This window comes from Podarcis raffonei, chromosome 11 (assembly GCF_027172205.1).
Source record: "Podarcis raffonei isolate rPodRaf1 chromosome 11, rPodRaf1.pri, whole genome shotgun sequence".
In the NCBI taxonomy this organism is placed as follows: domain Eukaryota; kingdom Metazoa; phylum Chordata; class Lepidosauria; order Squamata; family Lacertidae; genus Podarcis; species Podarcis raffonei.
This window is the reverse complement of record NC_070612.1, coordinates 2,658,291-2,680,772: the sequence shown is the minus strand read 5'-3', so window position 1 is coordinate 2,680,772 and position 22,482 is coordinate 2,658,291. Positions and strand designations below refer to the sequence as shown.

Below are 22,482 nucleotides of genomic sequence, written 5' to 3'. Positions count from 1 at the left end.
AAAAGTAATTTTTATGCCTAGTGTAAAATTGTCAGTGCACGAGGTATAATAATAATAATAATAATAATAATAATAATAATAATAATAATAATAATTTATTTATTTATTTATTCATACCCCGCCCATCTGGCTGAGTTTCCCCAGCCACTCTGGGCGGCTCCCAATCTAGTGTTAAAAACAATACAGCATTAAATATTAAAAACTTCCCTAAAATAAGACGTTAAAAGAATGACAATTGATACGATGCACCCAAGTAAAAGGGGAAAAAGCCAAAAGGAAAAAACCCCTTATAAACTTGTTAAGATTGTTATTGTTCTTTTCCTAAACTTAACTGAATACAGCGTTTATGAAAATGATTTCCAACTATCATTAAATTTGCACATGGTGAGTCTACGTTTGTACGCAACTTGTTCATGTGTTGCAAGATTATACATATCTTCTGTCCATTTGTTGTTGTTGATTATTATATTTATTTATACCCCAGCTTTTCCCCTGGCAGGTCTCAGAGCTGCTTACTGAATAAAATAACAATAATTAATGACACAGGAAAAAACTCTTTAGAAAACAATTGAACATTGATAGAAAATTACGCATGGAGATGGTGAGAATGCAAACTTTTCCTGCCTCAATAGCACTAGAACTTGTGGACACCCAATAAGTTGAATGCTGGGAGATCCGTGAAAGATAAAAGAAAGGCCTTCTTTAGGCAGCGCTTAGTTGAGCGGTGGAACTCACTGCCACAGGAGGCAGGGATGGCTTAAAAGTGGATTAGGCAAATTCCTGAAGGAGCAGAAGGCTAGGGATAGCTGCTAGCATCAGTGGCTCTGCCCTCCCTCCAGGGTCGGAGGCAGCAGCAGTGCTTCTGAATACCATTTGCTAGAATTGCAGGAAGGGGGGAGGGTCTTGAGTTCGAGTTCGGCTTGTGGGTTTCTCACAGACATTTGGTTGGCCGTGTGTATGTGTACACAGTGGTATCTTGGTTCTCAAACGCCTTGGTACTCAAAACAACCCAAACACTACAAACCCAGAAGTAAGTGTTCCGGTTTGCGAACTTTTTTCAGAAGCCAAACGTGCTCCATTTTGAGCGTTACACTTCTTTTTTGAGTGCCGCACTTCCATTTTGAGTGTTACGCTGAGGTCTGTTTTTGCGGCTTTTTTGTTCTGTTTTTGTGACTGTGTGGAACCCAGTTCAGCCACTGATTGATTGATTGTGTGACTGCAGTACAGTACATTGTTTATTGCTTTCATTTTATGGATCAATGGTCTCCTTAGATGGTAAAATTCATGTTAAATTGCTGTTTTAGGGGTTGTTTTTAAAAGTCTGGCATGGATCGATCCATTTTGCATTACTTCCTATGGGAAAGCGCGCATTGGTTTGGGAACACTTTGGTTTTGGAATGGACTTCTGGAATGGATTAAGTCTCCAGTGGCAGTACGTTGTAGTAAAGGTAAAGGGACCCCTGACCATTAGGTCCAGTCGTGACCAACTCTGGGGTTGCGGTGCTCATCTCGCTTTATTGGCCGAGGGAGCCGGCGTACAGCTTCCAGGTCATGTGGCCAGCATGACTAAGCCACTTCTGGCGAACCAGAGCAACGCATGGAAATGCCGTTTACCTTCCCGCCAGAGCGGTACCTATTTATCTACTTGCACTTTGTTGTACATTGTAGTAGTCTAGTCTTAACCATACAAGGGAGGTGGGGGTTGCCAACGCTGGGCTAGACTACTACAAGGGGCTGTTTGCAGACCGCCCTTGAAGACTACCACCTTCCTCATTTACCATAGAAATGAAGGAAAAATAAAAATGTTGCACCTAAGCTGAAAGTAACCCCCCCACACCTATTAAACTCTTGTCTACCTTTGAGGGTCCCTCTTTCTTCCTAAGCCTGGGGTCCATCCTGTGGAGAGAATGGATTTTTGTGGGCTCCTCTCTCATTTGTTCCCTTGAGTATATGGCTAGGAAGGGTGATGACCTGGAGATGGCCTCTCTGGGCCTGGGGGTTGCCCAGACCACTGGCCAGGATAGGAGACCTCCTGCGTTCCAGCCTTGGCTCATTTAGGAGCACTGAGAGCCCAGAGTCAAGACTCCTCAGAAGGCTTTGCATCCGCAAGGTGGCTCACTCCTGGCAGCACCCATCGCTTTGGCGCTGCAGGGGATTGCTTGGCCAAGCGACACAAAGAAGCTTGTGTGCGTCTGTGGCTCTTGAGCAGCGGTTCTCAAGCTGTGGGTCCCCAGAGGTTGTTGGACTACAACTCCCATCATCCCTGAGCTCTGGCCTTGCTAGCTAGGGGTGATGGAAACTGTAGTTCAACAACATCTGGGGACCCACAGGTTGAGAAAGGCTGCTCTAGAGTATCTCGGTGGATCGTCAGCATGCAGGTATCCTGAGGGCTGGAGCTGTTTCCTTGGCCATTGTTGCAGACACAAAACTTGCTTAATTACTCCGACTGCCCATTAAAAACCAGAGAACCTTCCAGAGGAGTTTTGCCTAAATCACTCTGAGCCCGCCTGTCTCGGCTACTGTATATCACCAACACCCCCTCCGGTTGCGACTTCCTCGCACGCCGGCCTTAACCGCCTCTCAGAGCGCAATTGTTTCTTTAAATGATTCTGTTTTGTCCTAAGCTCTGTTGTGGAGGCTGGATTCCTTTGTGTGCCTTTTGGAAATCCATTCTGGATTGCTGAGTTTTGTTTCTTTTCAGCCGGCTTTAAATTCTCGCCCCGGTTTCCTGGGAGGAATTGGTGTCTATAGTGCTTTCGATTAGCACTAATTTTTCCTTCATGTGCCCTGACTTTTATGGCGGGAGCATTGATCTCCTAGCCTGCAGTTTGTCACAGTCAACGGAGCATCAGTTAGCGGAAAAGGCGGCCTCTTCGGAGCTGCAAACTGGGAGCGCCGCACTGCCTTTGGGGTGCAGCCGGGGAACCTTTGGCCACCCCAGATGTTGCAAAACTACAACTCCCAACATCCTTGGCTACTGACCATGCTGGTTGGGGCTGACAAGAGCCTCCCAGCATCTTGGAGGGCCAAGGGCTCCCCCTTCCTCCATTAGGGGGTGACGCTAGCTTGATTATGCCAGTGGGCACCTTGGTTACCCCGGGGGCACAGTGGCCAGTCTGATGCAAGCAGGGCAAGAAGGCAGGACAGACATTGCAGGTCCAGCTTGAGCTACAAGCTTCAGCCCACGGTGAGAGCAGACTGAGACTCCAGGCTGTCTCTCCCAGGCTCTGCCCCCTTGCCAGTAACTCAAGAGCCCTGTCCCATTGCCTACCTTACAAACCCCTGTGTTGCAAAGAGAACGTCAGCAACGTCTAGGCAACACAATGACCATGTACATATGCAATAGACAAGTCCTTCAAACCATAACAAGTCCAAAATGAAATACAGTGGTACCTCTGGATGTGAACGGGATCCGTTCTGGAGCCCCGTTCGCATCTAGAAGCGAAAGCAACCCACGTCCGTGCGTCTGCGCATGTGCAGGTTGCAATTCTCAGCTTCTGCGCATACGCGTGACGTCATTTTGACTGTCTGCAAATGCACGAGTGGCGAAACCCAGAAGTAACACGCTCCGTTACTTCTGGGTTGCCACAGCGCGCAACCCGAAAATACTTATCGCAAAGCTACTTCAACCCGAGGTATGACTGTATTTAGTCTTAAAGTCTCTGAAAATCTTTAAATGAAGTGAGGTACCAGACTTTGTAGGGACGCAGGTGGCACTGTGGGTTAAACCACAGAGCCTAGGACTTGCCGATCAGAAGGTTGGCGGTTCAAATCCCCACGTCAGTGAGCTCCCGTTGCTCAGTCCCTGCTCCTGCCCACCTAGCAGTTTGAAAGCACGTCAAAGTGCAAGTAGATAAAAAGGTACTGCTCTGGCGGGAAGGTAAACGGCGTTTCCGTGCACTGCTCTGGTTCGCCAGAAGCGGCTTAGTCATGCTGGACACATGACCCGGAAGCTGTACGCCGGCTCCCTTGGCCAGTAAAGCGAGATGAGCGCCACAACCCTAGAGTCGGCCACGACTGGACCTAATGGTCATGTGTCCCTTTACCTTTTTATCAGATTTTGTATGATGAAAGACAAGCTGAGAAGCTTTGTGTATTCAGCAAATATGATGTCCAACACTGAATAGTGATTCCAGATATACATTACTGTTCTGTAGAATTCTTCGTCAGCGTGGTGGGAGGATATAGAATTGCTTTATAAACCCATCTTATTTTGAATGGATGTATGTAAATGAAAATATGAAGTGCTGTGGGACAGTGCTCACTGTTCCGTGTTGGCCATCATATTTGCTGAATTCTATAAAAGATTGACTATTGCGTATGTACATGGTCATCGTGTTGCCTAGACATTGCTGACCATTGCCTACCTTGTCTGGGATGCGCCTTTGGACCCGTGAGGTGCTATGGAGGCATTCAGTTCCCCGGGCTCGGGGGTACAGTGGAGAAGGGCCGTAGCTCAGTGACAGAGCATTTCCCTTGCAAGCTGAAGGTCCAGCTTCAATCATGGTTGGCATCCGTCTGTTACAGCGCCTGCTGTGGCTGTAGAGACCAAATGCAGGAGAGACTTTATTATTATTTACATGTTTTGTTGCAGCTGGGCAGATGAAGGCGTCTGGTTGCGCTGCTGCAGATGCACCAGGGCGTTTCTTCTCTCATTCCTCCTCTTGTCCCTGTTGTGAATACACAACCCGGCCGTCTGTCTCCAGGCACTGTCGGTCATCTGCAAGGGATTCCCTACGGCTGGGTTGGCGTTCCCAGCCTTCATGCCATATTTGCAATGCAGAGTTGGTTTGCCAACTGGCCTGAAACCAGCTCCCTGTAGGGCACATCCTTCGGGATCCTGCCATCTTCCATTCTGTGGTCATGACCAAGCCAGCAAAGACATTGCTGCCACAGCAGTGTGGACATACAGTGGTGCCCCGCAAGATGAACGCCTTGCAAGACGGAAAACCCGCTAGACGAAAGGGTTTTCCGTTTTGGAGGTGCTTCGCAAAACGAATTTCCCTATGGGGTTGCTTCGCAAGACGAAAAAATCTTGCGTCCCCCCGCGGGTTTTTTTCGCTTTTGTCGCCCTTTTCCTAAGCCGGTAAGCCGCTTATCAGCTGTTCCGCTGATAAGCCGCTTAACAGCTGATCGCGAAAAGCCGCTTGACAGCTGTAGCGCTAATCCGCTAAGCTGTCAATGGGCTTTCTTCGCAAGACGAAAAAACCGCTAGACGAAGAGAATTTTGGAACGGATTCTTTTCGTCTAGCGAGGCACCACTGTACTGGGCTTGGGAGAGAACGTCTTTGTTTGAGACTGTGCCCTGCCATGCAGTACCCAAAGCTTTCCTGACACAGTTTATGTAGAAGGTGTTTAGGTGTTTCTTCTGAGGTTGCCAGTTCTCCATGAAGCAGCATGCTTAACATACAAGTCTTGCGATCCGGGTCATGTGCCTCGTCTGGCTGCTTTCCTGGAGATGCCACAGCCTCCAACACGCAAGTCTGAATCGCTTCTGGACTCTTGTGCGATGCATACCTACCATGAGGCAGGATGGAGCAGCAACTGGAGGCAGCAGCTGGAGCTAAGTGGATCTAATCCGGCATTCCTGAACAAGCTCCATGGAAATGAGTGCATGGAATGCTCTTGTGCAGCGCAAACTATGGAACTCACTGCCACAAGAGGCAGTGATGGCCATTACGCTAAATGACTTTAACAGGGGATTAGACAAATTCAGGAAGAAGAGGGCTATTGAAGGCTGTTACCTATGATGGCTGAGCTTTGCTTCCATGGTCAAAGGCAGCAATGCTTCAAAATACAGTCATACCTCCGGTTAAAGTTGCTTCAGGTTGAGCGTTTTCAGGTTACACTCCGCGGCGACCCGGAAGTAACGGAGCACGTTACTTCCGGGTTTCGCCGCTCGTGCATGTGCAGACTGTCAAAATGACATCACACGCATGCGCAGAAGCAGTGAATTGCGACCCACGCACGCACAGACGCGGGTTGTGTTCACTTCAGGATGTGAACGGGGCTCCAGAATGGATCCCGTTCGCATCCAGAGGTACCACTGTACCAGTTGCTAGAATTGCAGGAGGGGAGAAGGCTCCTGAGTTCAGGTCCTGCTTGCTGGTTTCTCGCAGACATCTGGTTGGCCACTATGAGAACAGGGTGCTAAATTAGGTAGGCCATTGGCCTGGACCATTTTAAGTTGGTGGTCATCACTGCCTGCTGTGGCAGGGAGTTCCACAGTTTAACTCTGCGCCGTGTGAAGAAGGACTTTCTGTTATCTTTTCTGAACCTGCCAACATTCAGCTTCATGGGATGTGCACGAATTCTAGTGTCATGAGAGAGGGAAGAAAACGATTTCTCTATTCACTTTCTCCATGGCATGGTGAGTTTTATAATCTCCCATCAGACCATCTCTTATTTTCTCTATTCTCTAAACTGAAAAGCCCCAAGTTTTGCAACCGTCCTTCATGGGGCAGCTGCCCTGCTCCCCTGCTCATTTCTGCCACTTCTTTTTGGGCACACCTGTACAAACCCTTTATTTGCATTTCAGCGCTCCATCTTTCTTGTCGTCACAACAGCCCTGTAAGGTCGGCCGCTGCTGTCCCAATTAGACTTGTTTGAGGCTTCTTCTTCCCAGGACACCTTCCGCTCGGCCAGCCTGCGAAGCTGACCCTCTGGGCCACCAGTCTGAATATACCGCCGGGTCTTTTTCGGCTTCTGTCTTGGCGCTGCCTCCCACCTCTCTGCCGGATTGCTTTGAGCTGCTTTGTCTCTGCTGCGTCCGTCTCCTTTGATGGCGCAGGCAGGCCACGCTTATCGTGTCATCAATAGGTCCTCTCTTGGGTCAAGGCCCCCACTCTGCCCCCCCAGCTTCCGGCTTGTGCTGCCTTGAAGATGCAAGACCGGCTACAAGGGACAAGCCCTGCCCTCTGACCTCCAGGGCACAGAGTGAACCTTCCCAGGGGACGGAGCCAATTCAGGCTTCAGGGACCTTGGCAAGAGGATAAGGAGCCATTTCCAGTTCCCCGAAGTCTCCTTTGCTCCCCTCCCTGCACTGGCAGCAGCCAGGATGACCTTCTAGCCTTCACTGTTTTGCTTTTTTTAATAAAAAAAATTTAATCATTTTTTCAATACAAACAACATCTGCAAAAAACACATACAACAAAAACAGCAGTAACACCAATAACTCAATTTAACATTTCAGATTTGAGTACTGATATACCTATGACTACACCTTTTTAACAATATTTCCCCACCTCTCTCTCCTCCCCCTACTTCCCACCACTGTACACCTTATCGCTTAAATATTCCTTCCAGATTTCTTCATATTTATCCATTCTTAATTTGTGTCGACTTGCAATTCGTTCTTATGTAGCTAGTCTGTCCATATTATCAATCCATGTGCTCAATGGAATCTTTTTGCAGCTCTTCCAATTCATCAGAAAAAGTTTTTTTGCTTGTAATATGGCACGGTACATCCATATTTCTTTTGACCCCTTGTAATCTCCCACGTTTCCAGTATATAATTTAGAATTAAATTCAATTCCCCTAAATAACAATTTCTTTTTATTACTTTTGCTATATATATCTTCACCTCGCACCAAAATGACCTTATCATTGGGCAGTTGATCATCATATGTACTAAGTTTGCATTTTTACTTCCACATTTCCAGAGTTGCTCTGTCACAAGAGACTAGGGCCCTGCAGGACTTGACATCTTTCCGCAGGGCCTCCAAGATGGAGCTGTTCTGCCAGGGCTTTGGCTGAGGCACAGTCTGACCCCCCTCTTCAGTAATCCTCACAGAACTCTAGCCCAATGGTTGCCATTAATTTGATTTTGAATTGATTCTATAATGAAATGATTTTAGAATGTTGTATCATTTTATTGTTGTTAGCTGCCCTGAGCCCAGCTTTGGCTGGGGAGGGCGGGATATAAATAAAAATTTATTATTATTTATTATCCTTGCAGTCCTACTAGCGTAATCTGTGCATTACAATTACTCTTCAAATAGTTCATATATTTGCTCCAGTCTTCCAAGAATCTCTGATCCCACAGGTTTCGAATCCTTCCTGTTAATTTGTCTAATTCTGCATAGTCCATCAACTTCACCCTCCATTCTTCTTTTGTCGGTAATTCTTCCCGCTTCCATATTTGTGCCAGTAATATTCTTGCTGCTGTCATTGCATATGAAACAACTCATTTGTTAGCGGCTGTTGCTGTTGTTACCATGGTAGCCCTGCAGCGCCCTTGGGGATGGGGAACATGCAGCCCCCCAGATGCTGCTCTGGCAGGGGCTGATGGGAACTGTAGTCCAAAACTTCTGGAGGGCACTGGTTTGGCCAAGTCTGCTCATTGCTTAGACAACAGTCGCCCTGTTGGCCCTGAAAGACAAGAAGTACGTGTAGGTAAAACGACAGCTGCAGAGATGGCTCCAGCAAGTGAGTCCAGCCTCGTGTTACAGAATCAGGAGGGGATTTGTAGGCGTTTAATAATACGAGGAACCACCAAATGAATTGGATGCATTTGGCCCCAAAGCAGAGGGAGGTTTTGGCAGTTTCAAACATGCATCGTAGCTGCGATCTCCCTAAGAATCTGATGAAAATCTATCTGGTTGCCAGGACAGAACTTACTGCATCCCTCCCAAAAAAAACAGCTCCAAGAAGAATCTTGTCAGATCCCTTTAAAATGAGTTGACCAGTCCAGAACAGTAGAAGGAGGAGGAATGGCCTCATCCAGAATTAACTCTTTCAGCTCCCTCTTACTCTCCTCCTTTTGGAGAAAAGAATGTGTGATTTTGCTCTGTCTCCTTTGGGGTTCCGGGGAGCTGATTAACGAATCTGGCATGATTCCCAGATCTTTGCAGTTCTTTCTAGTAAGTACCATAATAATTATGATTATTTGTCGGCAGTTTGCAGAAATCGATTATCTCCAAATGCGGCGGCCTTGAATTTCTGAGTCCGGAGTCTGTGCCATCCAGCAGAAGGGAGCGTTTGGGAGACTCTCTGCAGCTGCCACTTGGGCTCACTCGTCAACAGTTCTGATAATTAAGATGTTTCTCTTCCTTAATTTACAACTAGTATCTTGTAAACTTTGGCTCGCCCTTGCGTTTGGCACTGCCTAGCAAAGTGCTCAGCCCAGTTTTCTGGAGCCTCGCAGTTTAGGGGAGTTAGAACAATAAAACAATGAGATAAAACAATAAATTAAAACAGCAAAACGAAGTACTAAGAAGAGTTAAAATGGAAGAGAAGGTAAAAACAAGTGCTAAGGGTTGGTTATAGAGCAGAAAATTGCCTTAAAGTTGGCCTTAGAGCTCAAAACCCTGCTTCAAGCATTCGGCTGCCATCTTGGGACTATTCTTGGCTCTTTTGCTTTCAAGAGGCGAAGTGCTCATCCTCAGGGTTGTGGAGAATGCTCTGCCTTTCCTATCACACTTCCCAACAAACAGAAGCAAAAATCCTGCCTGTACCCCACTTTCTTTAACTCTCTCTTTTTGTTATTTACTGAAGTTCTCACCCTGGGCCAGCAGAGGGATACTGTAGATAGTTTTCACTCAGGTCCACATATGCAAATAAGGGATTGAAAGTGACGTTCAGTGATTGGATAGTTACAGAAAATGGTTACTGTTGCTTGTAGTTGAGCTCTATATAAGCAGGCTGGCTGAACCCTTCAGCCCAGTTCAGTTCTGTTCTGGCCTGTGAATAAACAAGAGTTGTTTGAAGAATCGCTGTGTCGTCTGATATGATCAACCACAACTTAACACTTTTAGTGACCTAGTATGGCATAACATCTGAGCTAAGAATCAGAACTCCCCTCATGAACCCACAAAGCCACACACTTTCAGACTCGGCAGCCACAATCAGCAATATCGGGGATATAATATTTACTATTAAATTAATTGCCCTCCTTTCTCTAGCAGCTGCCAGGGTGGGTGACAACAATTGGAGTTCTCAAGGAATTATATACGGGCCCAGTGATGTTGGTTTCTGGGAGACCTCTCGGGTTTTTTTCTTTCAACCTGCTGTGCATTAATTCCTCTGTCCTGGTGCCGTTTTCCTGCTCATTTTAAGGCATGGATGGCAACCCCACTGTTGAGACATGCCACCTTCCAATTTCAGTTGCAGTCATTCTTCCTCAATGTGCCCCTGCACTTCTAAATCAATGCAGGCAAATCTCTTGCAAACCTGCGCCTTCTTTTTGGGTGCTGCGTCTTTACATCTTTGCCCTGCTTTCTGGGGCCTTTTCCCTTTCTCCCTCCCAGCTGATAAAACTGCATGCAAAGCAGCAATAACCGAATAATGCCAAACGGGGAAGTTAATCTGTATCCAGGGTCGTTTGATGAAGTTTGTGCTGAGGAGCAGGATTCCACTCGCTCACCCTCCCTCTTTCTGGAATCCAGACTGATCCAGTTGCCTCTGTCTCGCTCTGCCTCGGAGGTCCAGGTGAACAGCCCTCACAGGTGCTTCGGCTCGGATCCTGCCTTCCACGGAGCCTGGCAGGGCTGCCACATCCAGACCCCAATGGGACACCTGTGCATTTAGAAATATGCAGCCTGGCGCCACTTTCTCCCATCTGGTTGCCCCGTGTGAGAACAGGATGCTGGACAATGCAGGCCCTTGGGCCTGATCCAGCAGCCTCTTACTCATTGTTCATTGCAGTGCTGCAGAGAGCATGCGGCTCCTTCAAGCTGCAAGATCTCTCCCAGGATCCTGATATGAAGGCACCACAGATGTGTTCCTGAGATTTTGTCCTCCAGGCGTTTACCTAGGTCCCTTTGAGGGGTCTTAGTAGACCACAAAGAGAGGACTCTACACAGATAATGCTGTTAAGGTGCTACACTCAACATGCCAGCAAATTTGGAAAACTCAGCAGTGGCCAGAGGATTGGAGAAGATCAGTCTACATCCCAGTCACAAAGAAGGGCAGTGCCAAAGAATGCTCCAACTACCGCACAATTGCACTCATTTCACACGCTAGCAAGGTTATGCTTAAAATTCTACAAGGCAGGCTTAAGCAGTATGTGGACCGAGAACTCCCAGAAGTGCAAGCTGGATTTTGAAGGAACCAGAGACCAAATTGCAAACATGCGCTGGATTATGGAGAAAGCTAGAGAGTTCCAGAAAGACATCTACTTCTGCTTCACTGACTATGCAAAAGCCTTTGACTGTGTCGACCACAGCAAACTATGGCAAGTTCTTAAAGAAATGGGAGTGCCTGATCACCTCATCTGTCTCCTGAGAAATCTCTATGTGGGACAAGAAGCTACAGTTAGAACTGGATATGGAACAACTGATTGGTTCAAAATTGGGAAAGGAGTACGACAAGGCTGTATTTTGTCTCCCTGCTTATTTAATTTGTATGCAGAATACATCATGCGAAAGGCTGGGCTGGATGAATCCCAAGCTGGAATTAAGATTGCCGGAAGAAATATCAACAACCTCAGATATGCAGATGACACAACCTTGATGGCAGAAAGTGAGGAGGAATTAAAGAACCTGTTAATGAGGGTGAAAGAGGAGAGCGGAAAATATGGTCTGAAGCTCAACATCAAAAAAAACGAAGATCATGGCCACTGGTCCCATCACCTCCTGGCAAATAGAAGGAGAAGAAATGGAGGCAGTGAGAGATTTTACTTTCTTGGGCTCCATGATCACTGCAGATGGTGACAGCAGTCACGAAATTAAAAGACGCCTGCTTCTTGGGAGAAAAGCAATGACCAACCTAGACAGCATCTTAAAAAGCAGAGACATCACCTTGCCAACAAAGGTCCGTATAGTTAAAACTATGCTTTTTACCAGTAGTGATGTATGGAAGTGAGAGCTGGACCATAAAGAAGGCTGATTGCCGAAGAATTGATGCTTTTGAATTCTGGTGCTGGAGGAGACTCTTGAGAGTCCCATGGACTGCAAGAAGATCAAACCTCTCCATTCTGAAGGAAATCAGCCCTAAGTGCTCACTGGAAGGACAGATCGTGAAGCTGAGGCTCCAATACTTTGGTCACCTCAGGAGAAGAGAAGACTCCCTGGAAAAGACCCTGATGTTGGGAAAGATGGAGGGCACAAGGAGAAAGGGACGACAGAGGGTGAGATGGTGGGACAGTGTTCTTGAAGCTACCAGCATGAGTTTGACCAAACTGTTGGAGGCAGTGGAAGACAGGAGTGCCTGGTGTGCTCTGGTCCAGGGGGTCATGAAGAGTCGGACACGACTAAACGACTAAGCAGCAGTAGACCACAAGCTTAACATGAGTCAACTGTGATGCAGCCGGGGGTTGGGCTGGATGACCCCTGGGTGCCCTTCCAAATCTCCAGTTCTGTGATTCTATGAAATTGGACCAGAAGCTTTCACCAGTTGAATGGTCAGATGAATAAACAACAGCCCATTTTGATCAATTGACCGGGAGCCCATTTGCCTGAGCCAGAGCAAATTTTGATACTCCGTGGTGGAGAATTTAGAAATGCACTAGTTTTCTTTATTAGTAGACCCTCTTTTCAATTCTGGTGTGGTTTCCTGCTGCCAAATGGGACAGAGGAGAAAGCACTTCAGATGGGTCTCCTTCTTTTACAAACACTTGCACCTCTTATTTGTGAAATAACACCATCCTTCGAAGGGCCACTGTTTTGGTTCCGCCCGTCGTGGATGATTCAGCGACTAAAAATCCTCTCTAATCAGCCTCTGAGGAAACACAGCAGGGGTTTCTGTGGCTGAGAGTGTGTGCGGTTTGGTGGTGGTGGTGGGGGCCTCAAAACGGCCCGTCAGCATATCTAATATTGGGCAGGGTGCCGGGAATCAGCAACGCCACGAGGGAAGTTGCAGCTTCTGCTTTTATCTGGGCAGTTCGGCGCCCCCTCCCTCCCCTCCCCTTCTCCTGGGTGCAGAGTCCGCAAAACCAGGGGTTTTTTTTGGGGGGGGTGTCATCGTGCAAGCGTCTGATGGGCTCGTGCTGCACAGTTGACCCCGGATTATGTAATCGCCTGGAATTGGCGAAGCGGCTTTCCTTGGCGGCTGGATTGCTTCCAGGCCGAAGAGGGAGGGGGCTGGCTGGCCTCCCGACACATCGGCCTCTGTGGTGCAAAGTGGTTTTTACTAAATGCAACAGGTACAATAGGTGCAACCAGAGAAGCCTGGCTGCCATAGCTGGTTCCTCCTGTAATGTGCTCGATCCAGACGCTGCAGTTGGCGCAGAATGCTGCAGCCTGATTGCTGACGTACGGCCTTGTCAACGCATCACCCTTGTGCTCAGAGGTCTGAACTGGTTGCCTGTCTGCGACCACACCTGGTGTTGCATGAGTATATTATTTATTACTGCTATTATTTCTTTGACTTGAATGCTGCCCTTTATCCAAAGATCCCGACATTAAAAACACATCACAGAGCACCAATCATAAAAACATAATAAAAAGCGTAGTAGCAGAGAACATAATTGTAAAATAATTATAATATCAACGGTGGCCTCCAACAAGCTTTAACAGGCCGTGGATTCTTTAATGGCCAAAGGTGGAATATTTTTGCCTAAAGACAGGTAATTTAAGAACTCAGGGCCAGTTTACCTACAAGATGTGCCCACGCAACCACTTTGATCAGCAAAACTTGCATTACGATAGGGGTCACGTTTTACCCGTTCTGTATTTATAAGAACTCGGTGGTTTAGTGTGCCAGCGGCTACCCTTTGGAACTCCCTGCCACTTGACACCAGCCAGGCTCCTTCACTGCACTGCACTTCACTGCTTGATAAAAGCACCCTTGTTTAGATGAGTCTGCCCAGATGCTTAGAAAACTACTGTGAATTTTAATCTGCTTTTAGCGTTTTAACTTTTTTTGCTTGTCTTAAAAGTGCTGTGTTTCCCCCCGTTGTTTTTTTGTTTCATCTTCATGTAAACTGCTTTGAGGGTGTCTTTCCCAATTAAATGTATATAGTCTTTCTGATAAATAAGTAAATAATAAAATAATCTAGGAGCACAACGCGAGAGACCTGTGGATGGATCAAGCCAAAATAACCCCTTCTAGTTTAGCATCCTGTTCTCACAGTAGCCAGCCAAGTGCCTGTGGGAAACCTGAAAGCAGAACCTTGACAGGCAGTGCGGTGTAGTGGTTAGTGTGTTGGACCAGGACCTGGGAGACGAGGGTTCGAATCTCCACCTGGCCCTGAAGCTCACTGGGTGAGACCTTAGGAGCCATTCCCTGCCTCTCAGCCTAACCTACCTCACAGGGTTGTTGTGGAGATTAAGTGGGAGAACCACGTGGGGCACCTTGTATCTCCAGGTAGGGCTGGGATCCTAGAGGGCTGCTGCCAGTCAGAGTGGACAGTACCAATCTAGATAGACTCTTAGTGCTGGGCCTTGCAGATCTTCCCTAGAACCTCATTTGTGGGTGGCGGGTTGCTGAGTTTGCAACCCAGAAGATCACCTCTTCTTTCCCTTTTCCTTCCTGGAACTGACTCTAGAATAGTAGAGCTGGAAGGGACCTCCAAAGGTCCTGTAGTCCACCCCCGGCAATTCAGGAATCGCAGAATTCCTTTCTTTCGTGCCTGCTGCCTGTGAATGCAGTGCCGAGCAACGGGAGCTCAGGGATTCAAACCGCCGACCTTCTGATCGGCAAGTCCTAGGCTCTGTGGTTTAACCCACAGCGCCACTCGCATCCCTAGCTCAATGCTTATGATACGATAATCTTTATTGTCCTTGTCCCATACCGAACAACGAAATTGAAAAAATCTACATAAGACATTCAAAAACCAACAAGCCTGCTATCCCGGCTTTCCCAGTCTGGTTAGCCCCCTAAAAACTCTGATACCCCATAATTAAATACAATATACTCCCATATACTCCCATAGAGACTACCTTACACTGCGTTTAAAACCAAAATCACATTTGGATAGAAACTGTTTCTCAGGCGGCTAGTCCTAGTCCTTATAACCCTGTACCTTCTTCCAGAAGGCAGAAGCAGAAAGTGCGCTTATCTGAACAGGGGCCATGGATTGACGGTGTCACAATCTGCATTGTCCAGGAGGACAGAGGGGGCTGGCCTTGGGAGGAACCCAAGAATGGGAGGGCAGGAGAGTTTGCGGCTGCCTCCCAGTGTGAACAGCTAGGCTGGCAGAAGAGGGTGGCTGGCTCCTGTATGCCCTCTCAAAACCCAGAGCAGCAGGCTCAAGCCAGAGAAGGCCACGGAAATGGAGAGGGGAGCTGATACCATATGTAGCATTATGGAGAGCCATGGGAGCTGTTCTCGGTTCTTGGGGGAGGCGGTTTGCAGTGCAATAATAATAATAATATAATATTAATTTATTATTTATACCCCGCCCATCTGGCTGGGCTTCCCCAGCCACTCTGGGCAACTTCCAACAAAATATTAAAATACCGTAATACACCAGACATTAAAAGCTTCCCTAAACAGGGCTGCCTTCAGATGTCTTCTAAAAGGCTGGTAGTTGTTGTTCTCTTTGACATCTGGTGGGAGGGTGTTCCATAGGGTGGGCGCCACTACCAAGAAGGCCCTCTGCCTGGTTCCCTGTAACTTGGCTTCTTGCAGTGAGGGAACCGCCAGAAGGCCCTCGGCGCTGGACCTCAGTGTGCAGGCACGATGGGGGTGGAGACGCTCCTTTAGGTATACAGTGGTACCTCAGGTTAAGTACTTAATTCGTTCCGGAGGCCTGTTCTTAACCTGAAACTGTTCTTAACCTGAAGTACCACTTTAGCTAATGGGGCCTCCTGCTGCTGCCGCGCCGCCGGAGCACAATTTCTGTTCTCATCTTGAAGCAAAGTTCTTAACCTGAAGCACTATTTCTGGGTTAGCGGAGTCTGTAATCTGAAGTGTATGTAACCTGAAGCGTATGTAACCCGAGGTACCACTGTACTGGACCGTGCAAAGGTCTAAGCCTCCAGACAGCCGGGTGGCCCGAGGGTTAATCATGAAGCAGCAATCTGTGCAGATGGCCCTTCTCCAGCTGGCATGGTGTCCGTTCGCCATGAGGCGTGCCAAGCCACCGTGTGACAGCCTCCTCGCCGCAGATTCTGATCTAATGCGATGTGCTCAGTTAAAAGAGCGGCTGCCACTCTTGGCTGTTTTCCTTGGAGCTGGGGAATGTGGCAGTTTCAAAGGTCTGAGCCAGGAGAGGAGTCGTGCCAGCCTGGACGTGCGATGAGCGCCCATCGCCCAGCAGGACACTCCTGGCTGAGCAAAGGGGTTTCCCCTTCGCTTTGGGGAAGAGTCCTAAGGTCTCCCTCCACACTGCGTCTTACTTTGCTGTTTAGGAACATCAGAACCACCTCCTGGATTCAGGCCCATGTGCGAATGGTGTACGTAGGTCACACTATAACTTCTGGCCAGAGGACATGTGGAGCAGAATTGATGGGGAAAGGGCTGGGGGTTATGACTGGGACTGGGCAAAGTGGCCTTGGAGAAGCAGGTGGGGTGCACAGGTGCACAAAGAGGTGCTGTGGCAACTAGCCAGTGTTGTTGTTTAGTCGTTTAGTCGTGTCTAAGCTTCTGGTCCGATTTCATAGAATCACAGAACTGGAGAGTTGGAAGGGCACCCAAGGGTCATCCAGCCCAACCCCCTGCTGTATCACAGTTGACTCATGTTAAGCTTGTGGTCTACTGTTGTTTAGTCGTGTCCGACTCTTCGTGACCCCCTGGACCAGAGCACGCCAGGCACTTCTGTCTTCCACTGCCTCCCGCAGTTCGGTCAAACTCATGTTCGTAGCTTCGAGAACCCTGTCCCACCATCTCGTCCTCCGTTGTCCCCTTCTCCTTGTGCCCTCCATCTTTCCCAACATCAGGGGCTTTTCCAGGGAGTCTTCTCTTCTCATGAGGTGACCAAAGTATTGGAGCCTCAGCTCCAGGATCTGTCCTTCCAGTGAGCACTCAGGGCTGATTTCCTTAAGAATGGAGAGGTTTGATCTTCTTGCAGTCCATGGGACTCTCCAGAGTCTCCTCCAGCACCATAATTCAAAAACTAGCCAGAGGTAATAATAATAATACTAATAATTTATTATTTATACCCCGCCCATCTGGCTGGGTTTCCCCATTCACTCTGGGTGGCTTCCAACAAAACCGGAACCCTGTTTCTCATTTGAAAAGGGGGGGGGAGAAAGCTCCTGTTCTGCGTCTGCTCAAATTCTGTGCCCCCAAAGCCTTAATCTGGTTTTTAATGTGGACGTTATGTAGATCCAGAAAATCCTTATTTCCTTTCCGTAATTTACTTCGCTTTCTCTCCCCGGATCCTCGGGCACAGCCCACACATTTCCTAGGCTCCATTTGCAGTCTTAAGGACTAGAAACTTGGCTTTGGTTTAAAAACGAAATGTGGGCTTCTCCAGCTGCTAAACATCTGGGCTCACCTGGTGCAGTTTCAGAGGGTGTGTGATCATTGCCACATCACATCGCAGCCACTTCAGTTTGTGGCTACAAAACCACTAAACCGTACATGCAGAAAACAATTCTTTTTAAAGCCTTATCGTGGCTGTGGTCAATTTTGATGCCTGTGTTTGCACGCGTGACCAAAAGAATGATTGTTTCTGGAATATTTGCAAAAAAAAAAAGTCAACCTTTTTAAAAAGCTACCGAGTCTCTAGTCTGGAATCAGAAGGTTCCCGGATTTCATTGCGGGAAGAAGGCACAGGTACTCAGCGCAGCGGCCCCCCCTTCCCTTCCCATCAATTTCACTCTGCTGGAGCCCGGATAATAGAGGTCAGAGGTCAGTAGGGGGCTGCCCCCATCCTGCTAATTGCCCTGATGTAAGGGAGGAGGTGGCCAGGGAGATGGAGGCAGTCCCTACAGGTGTCAAGGAAGGCTCAACAGCGATCGCCCGAGCACCATCAAATATTTATTTCTTCCACCCGCGCAAAGGTCAAAGGTCGCTGCTGCGGAGGACCAGGAGGGGTGGCAATGGCTCTCTTGGGGGAGCCACGGATGGCTCTCAGCTCTTGGCCTCTTATCTGGTTGCAAAGAGGGAAAGGGCCGCTTTTGGCTCTCGCCACTTTCTGGTGTGGATGGGAGGAATTAGGTACCCATTTGGTGGCAGAAGCACAAGCTGCCCCCCCCATCAGCTTATGTGAGGACCAGATTCATCCCCCCCCCCCCGCTCTCGGAGGAAGGGGAGGTCCTGCAAATGGGAAGAGTAGGACTTGCAGCATCTTCTCCTGGGTCACCCACAAAGTAAGGCAGCGTTGTGTAGTGGTTAGAGTGTCACACCTGGGAGACCTGGGTTCAAATCCCCACTCGGCCGTGAAACTTGCTGGGTGTAACTTTGGGGGGGCAGTCCCTGTCTTTCGGTCTGGCCTCCCTTACAGGGTGGTGGTTGTGGTGATTGTAGGGCAGAACCATAATAATAATAATAATAATAATAATAATAATAATAATAATAATAAATTTTATTTATACCCCGCCCTCCCCAGCCAAGACCTCAGGGCTCAGGGCAGCTAACAACCAAATATAAAAACAATTGAAATGCAGCTTAAAAACAAGATTAAAATACAACATGAAAAAATTAAACTGCAACCTCATTTCACTGGAAACTCAATCAAAAACTTTTTGGGGATGAAAACATCAAATCTTCACCAAGGCCAACTATCCAGACTGGTCCTACGTGGGCCAGAAAAAAGCCAGGGAAGTCCCCAAATAGGAGTTCCATCACAGAAGGAGAAAGAAAAAAGGAAAGAGGGGAAGGGGATCAAGTTGATTCCAAGCCAGAGGCCAGGCGGAACAACTCTGTCTTACAGAGTTGCAGGTTGCCCCGAGTTCCTTGAAGGATGTGGTGGGGAACAGAGGCAATAATTTGCACAATGGGCAGAGGGGGCCGGAGCTTCATCGTAAGAGAGCTGCTGCGGCATAATGGTTAGAGTGCAAGAGGAGGACCTGGGAGGCCAGGGTTCGAATCACCCCTCAGCCCTGAACCTCACTGCGTGTGACTTTGGGGGCCAGTCACTACGTTTCAATCTGACCTACCTCACAGGGTTGTTGTGGGGGTTCAAGGAAGAGGAAGAGCAAAACCATGCACAGCCCCTCCTTGGAGGAAAAGGTGGGAAATAAAGAAATCATAGAATGATAGAGTTGGAAGAGACCACAAGGGCCATCGAGTCCAACCCCCTGCCAAGCAGGAAACACCATCAGAGCACTCCTGACATATGGTTGTCAAGCCTCTGCTTAAAGACCTCCAAAGAAGGAGACTCCACCACACTCCTTGGCAGCAAATTCAACTGTCCAACAGCTCTTACTGTCAGGAAGTTCTTCCTAATGTTTAGGTGGAATCTTCTTTCCTGCAGTTTGGATCCATTGCTCCGTGTCCGCTTCTCTGGAGCAGCAGAAAACAACCTTTCTCCCTCCTCTATGTGACATCCTTTTATATATTTGAACATGGCTATCATATCACCCCTTAACCTCCTCTTCTCCAGGCTAAACATGCCCAGCTCCCTTAGCCGTTCCTCATAAGGCATCGTTTCCAGGCCTTTGACCATTTTGGTTGCCCTCCTCTGGACACGTTCCAGTTTGTCAGTGTCCTTCTTGAACTGTGGTGCCCAGAACTGGACACAGTACTCCAGGTGAGGTCTGACCAGAGCAGAATACAGTGGCACTATTACTTCCCTTGATCTAGATGCTATACTCCTATTGATGCAGCCCAGAATTGCATTGGCTTTTTTAGCTGCCGCGTCACACTGTTGGCTCATGTCAAGTTTGTGGTCAACCAAGACTCCTAGATCCTTTTCACATGTAGTGCTCTCAAGCCAGGTGTCACCCATCTTGTATTTGTGCCTCTCATTTTTTTTGCCCAAGTGCAATACTTTACATTTCTCCCTGTTAAAATTCATCTTGTTTGTTTTGGCCCAGTTCTCCAATCTGTCAAGGTCGTTTTGAAGTGTGATCCTGTCCTCTGGGGTGTTAGCCACCCCTCCCAGTTTGGTGTCATCTGCAAATTTGATCAGGATGCCCTTGAGTCCATCATGAAGTCCTGGAGTCCGCAGTACATTTTGGGGGAGACCTAATGGGGTTCAAGGTAGTGCAAATCTCTTCCCCTCCCCACATCTACTCCCTGAAGACCTGCTGTTATTGTCCTTGTTCTTGTTCAACGTTCAGCCCGGACGCTGAGATCCAGCGCCGAGGGCCTTCTGGCGGTTCCCTCCCTGTGAAAAGTGAGGTTACAGGGAGCCAGGCAGAGGGCCTTCTCGGTGGTGGCGCCCGCCCTGTGGAACGCCCTCCCATCAGATGTCAAGGAAATAAACAACTATCTTATCTTTAGAAGACATCTGTAGGCAGCCCTGTTTAGGGAAGTTTTTAAGGACTGATATTTTAATGTATTTTTAATCTTTTGTTGGAAGCCACCCAGAGTGGCTGGGGAAACCCAGCCAGATGGGCGAGGTAGAAATAATAAATAATAATAATTGTTGTTGTTGTTGACCCTTGCGGGGGGTCTGGCCTCTAGGGAAGGGGGCCCAAACCCTTTCCTGCCCTGCCCTAATCTCTTGCCTTCCTTTCCCCCACATTTGCAGCTCTACGAACTGGACACCGACCCCAAACGCAAGGAGTTCTTGGACGATTTGTTTGGCTTCATGCAGAAGAGAGGTGAGTCGGACGTTCTCAGGGGTTCTGTAGCAGGGAGGAGCTGGAATTTCACAGCTGCCCCAATGCACCGTCATTGCATCAACATAATAATGTTGCTGTTGTTGCAGTTTTTAAATGAGAGGTTGGATAGCCAGCTTTAGCTGAGATTCCTGGGTTGGACTACATGGCCTTTGGGGGTCCCAACTCTGGCAATTCTGTGATTCTATTATCATGCTTCCTCCCCAACTGAAAGGGGAACTTTCAGCCCATCCCAGCTGATGGGAACCAAGTGGCTCCCCCTTCTCTTTGCTTTCAGAGCAGGGAAATGGGGAGAGGAAATTTTCATAGAATCATAGAATCATAGAATCATAGAATCATAGAGTTGGAAGAGACCACAAGGGCCATCGAGTCCAACCCCCTGCCAAGCAGGAAACACCATCAGAGCACTCCTGACATATGGTTGTCAAGCCTCTGCTTAAAGACCTCCAAAGAAGGAGACTCCACCACACTCCTTGGCAGCAAATTCCACTGTCGAACAGCTCTTACTGTCAGGAAGTTCTTCCTAATGTTTAGGTGGAATCTTCTTTCTTGTAGTTTGGATCCATTGCTCCGTGTCCGCTTCTCTGGAGCAGCAGAAAACAACCTTTCTCCCTCCTCTATGTGACATCCTTTTATATATTTGAACATGGCTATCATATCACCCCTTAACCTCCTCTTCTCCAGGCTAAACATGCCCAGCTCCCTTAGCCGTTCCTCATAAGGCATCGTTTCCAGGCCTTTGACCATTTTGGTTGCCCTCCTCTGGACACGTTCCAGTTTGTCAATGTCCTTCTTGAACTGTGGTGCCCAGAACTGGACACAGTACTCCAGGTGAGGTCTGACCAGAGCAGAATACAGTGGCACTATTACTTCCCTTGATCTAGATGCTATACTCCTATTGATGCAGCCCAGAATTGCATTGGCTTTTTTAGCTGCCGCGTCACACTGTTGGCTCATGTCAAGTTTGTGGTCAACCAAGACTCCTAGATCCTTTTCACATGTAGTGCTCTCAAGCCAGGTGTCACCCATCTTGTATTTGTGCCTCTCATTTTTTTTGCCCAAGTGCAATACTTTACATTTCTCCCTGTTAAAATTCATCTTGTTTGTTTTGGCCCAGTTCTCTAATCTGTCAAGGTCGTTTTGAAGTGTGTTCCTGTCCTCTGGGGTGTTAGCCACCCCTCCCAGTTTGGTGTCATCTGCAAATTTGATCAGGATGCCCTTGAGTCCATCATCCAAGTCGTTGATAAAGATGTTGAATAAGACCGGGCCCAAGACAGAACCCTGTGGCACCCCACTAGTCACTCTTCTCCAGGATGAAGAGGAACCATTGATGAGCACCCTTTGGGTTCGGTCAGTCAGCCAGTTACAAATCCACTGAGTGGTAGCATAGTCAAGACCGCATTTTACCAGCTTCTTTACAAGAATATCATGGGGCACCTTGTCAAATGCCTTGCTGAAATCAAGGTAGGCTACATCCACTGCGTTCCCTTCATCTACCAGGCTTGTAATTCTGTCAAAAAACGAGATCAGGTTAGTCTGACATGACTTATTTTTCAGAAATCCATGCTGACTATTGGTGATCACAGCATTCCTTTCCAGGTGCTCACAGACTGTTTGCTTAATGATCTGCTCCAGAATCTTCCCTGGTATTGATGTCAGACTGACTGGGCGGTAATTATTTGGGTCCTCTCTTTTCCCCTTTTTGAAAATAGGGACAACATTTGCCCTCCTCCAGTCTGCCGGGACTTCGCCTGTTCTCCAGGAATTCTCAAAGATGACTGCCAGTGGTTCTGAAATCACATCTGCCAGTTCTTTTAATACTCTTGGATGCAGTTCATCTGGCCCTGGAGACTTGAATACATCTAGACTAGCCAAGTATTCTTGTACTATCTCCTTAGTTATTCTGGGCTGTGTTTCCTCTGCTGAA

General features: G+C 48.0%; 2 protein-coding genes across 2 annotated transcripts in view; one reads left to right on the top strand and one right to left on the bottom strand.

The window, feature by feature from the left end:
- The window catches only part of RPP25L (ribonuclease P/MRP subunit p25 like), a 190,466-nt gene that overhangs the window by 140,110 nt on the left and 27,874 nt on the right, over positions 1 to 22,482 (bottom strand). The window lies entirely within an intron of this gene.
- The window catches only part of ARID3C (AT-rich interaction domain 3C), a 113,521-nt gene that overhangs the window by 63,188 nt on the left and 27,851 nt on the right, over positions 1 to 22,482 (top strand). Inside the window, exon 3 of the mRNA XM_053408666.1 lies at positions 20,465 to 20,537. Within this exon, the coding sequence (XP_053264641.1) occupies positions 20,465 to 20,537 (73 nt within the window). The remainder of the gene's footprint in view (positions 1 to 20,464; positions 20,538 to 22,482) is intronic.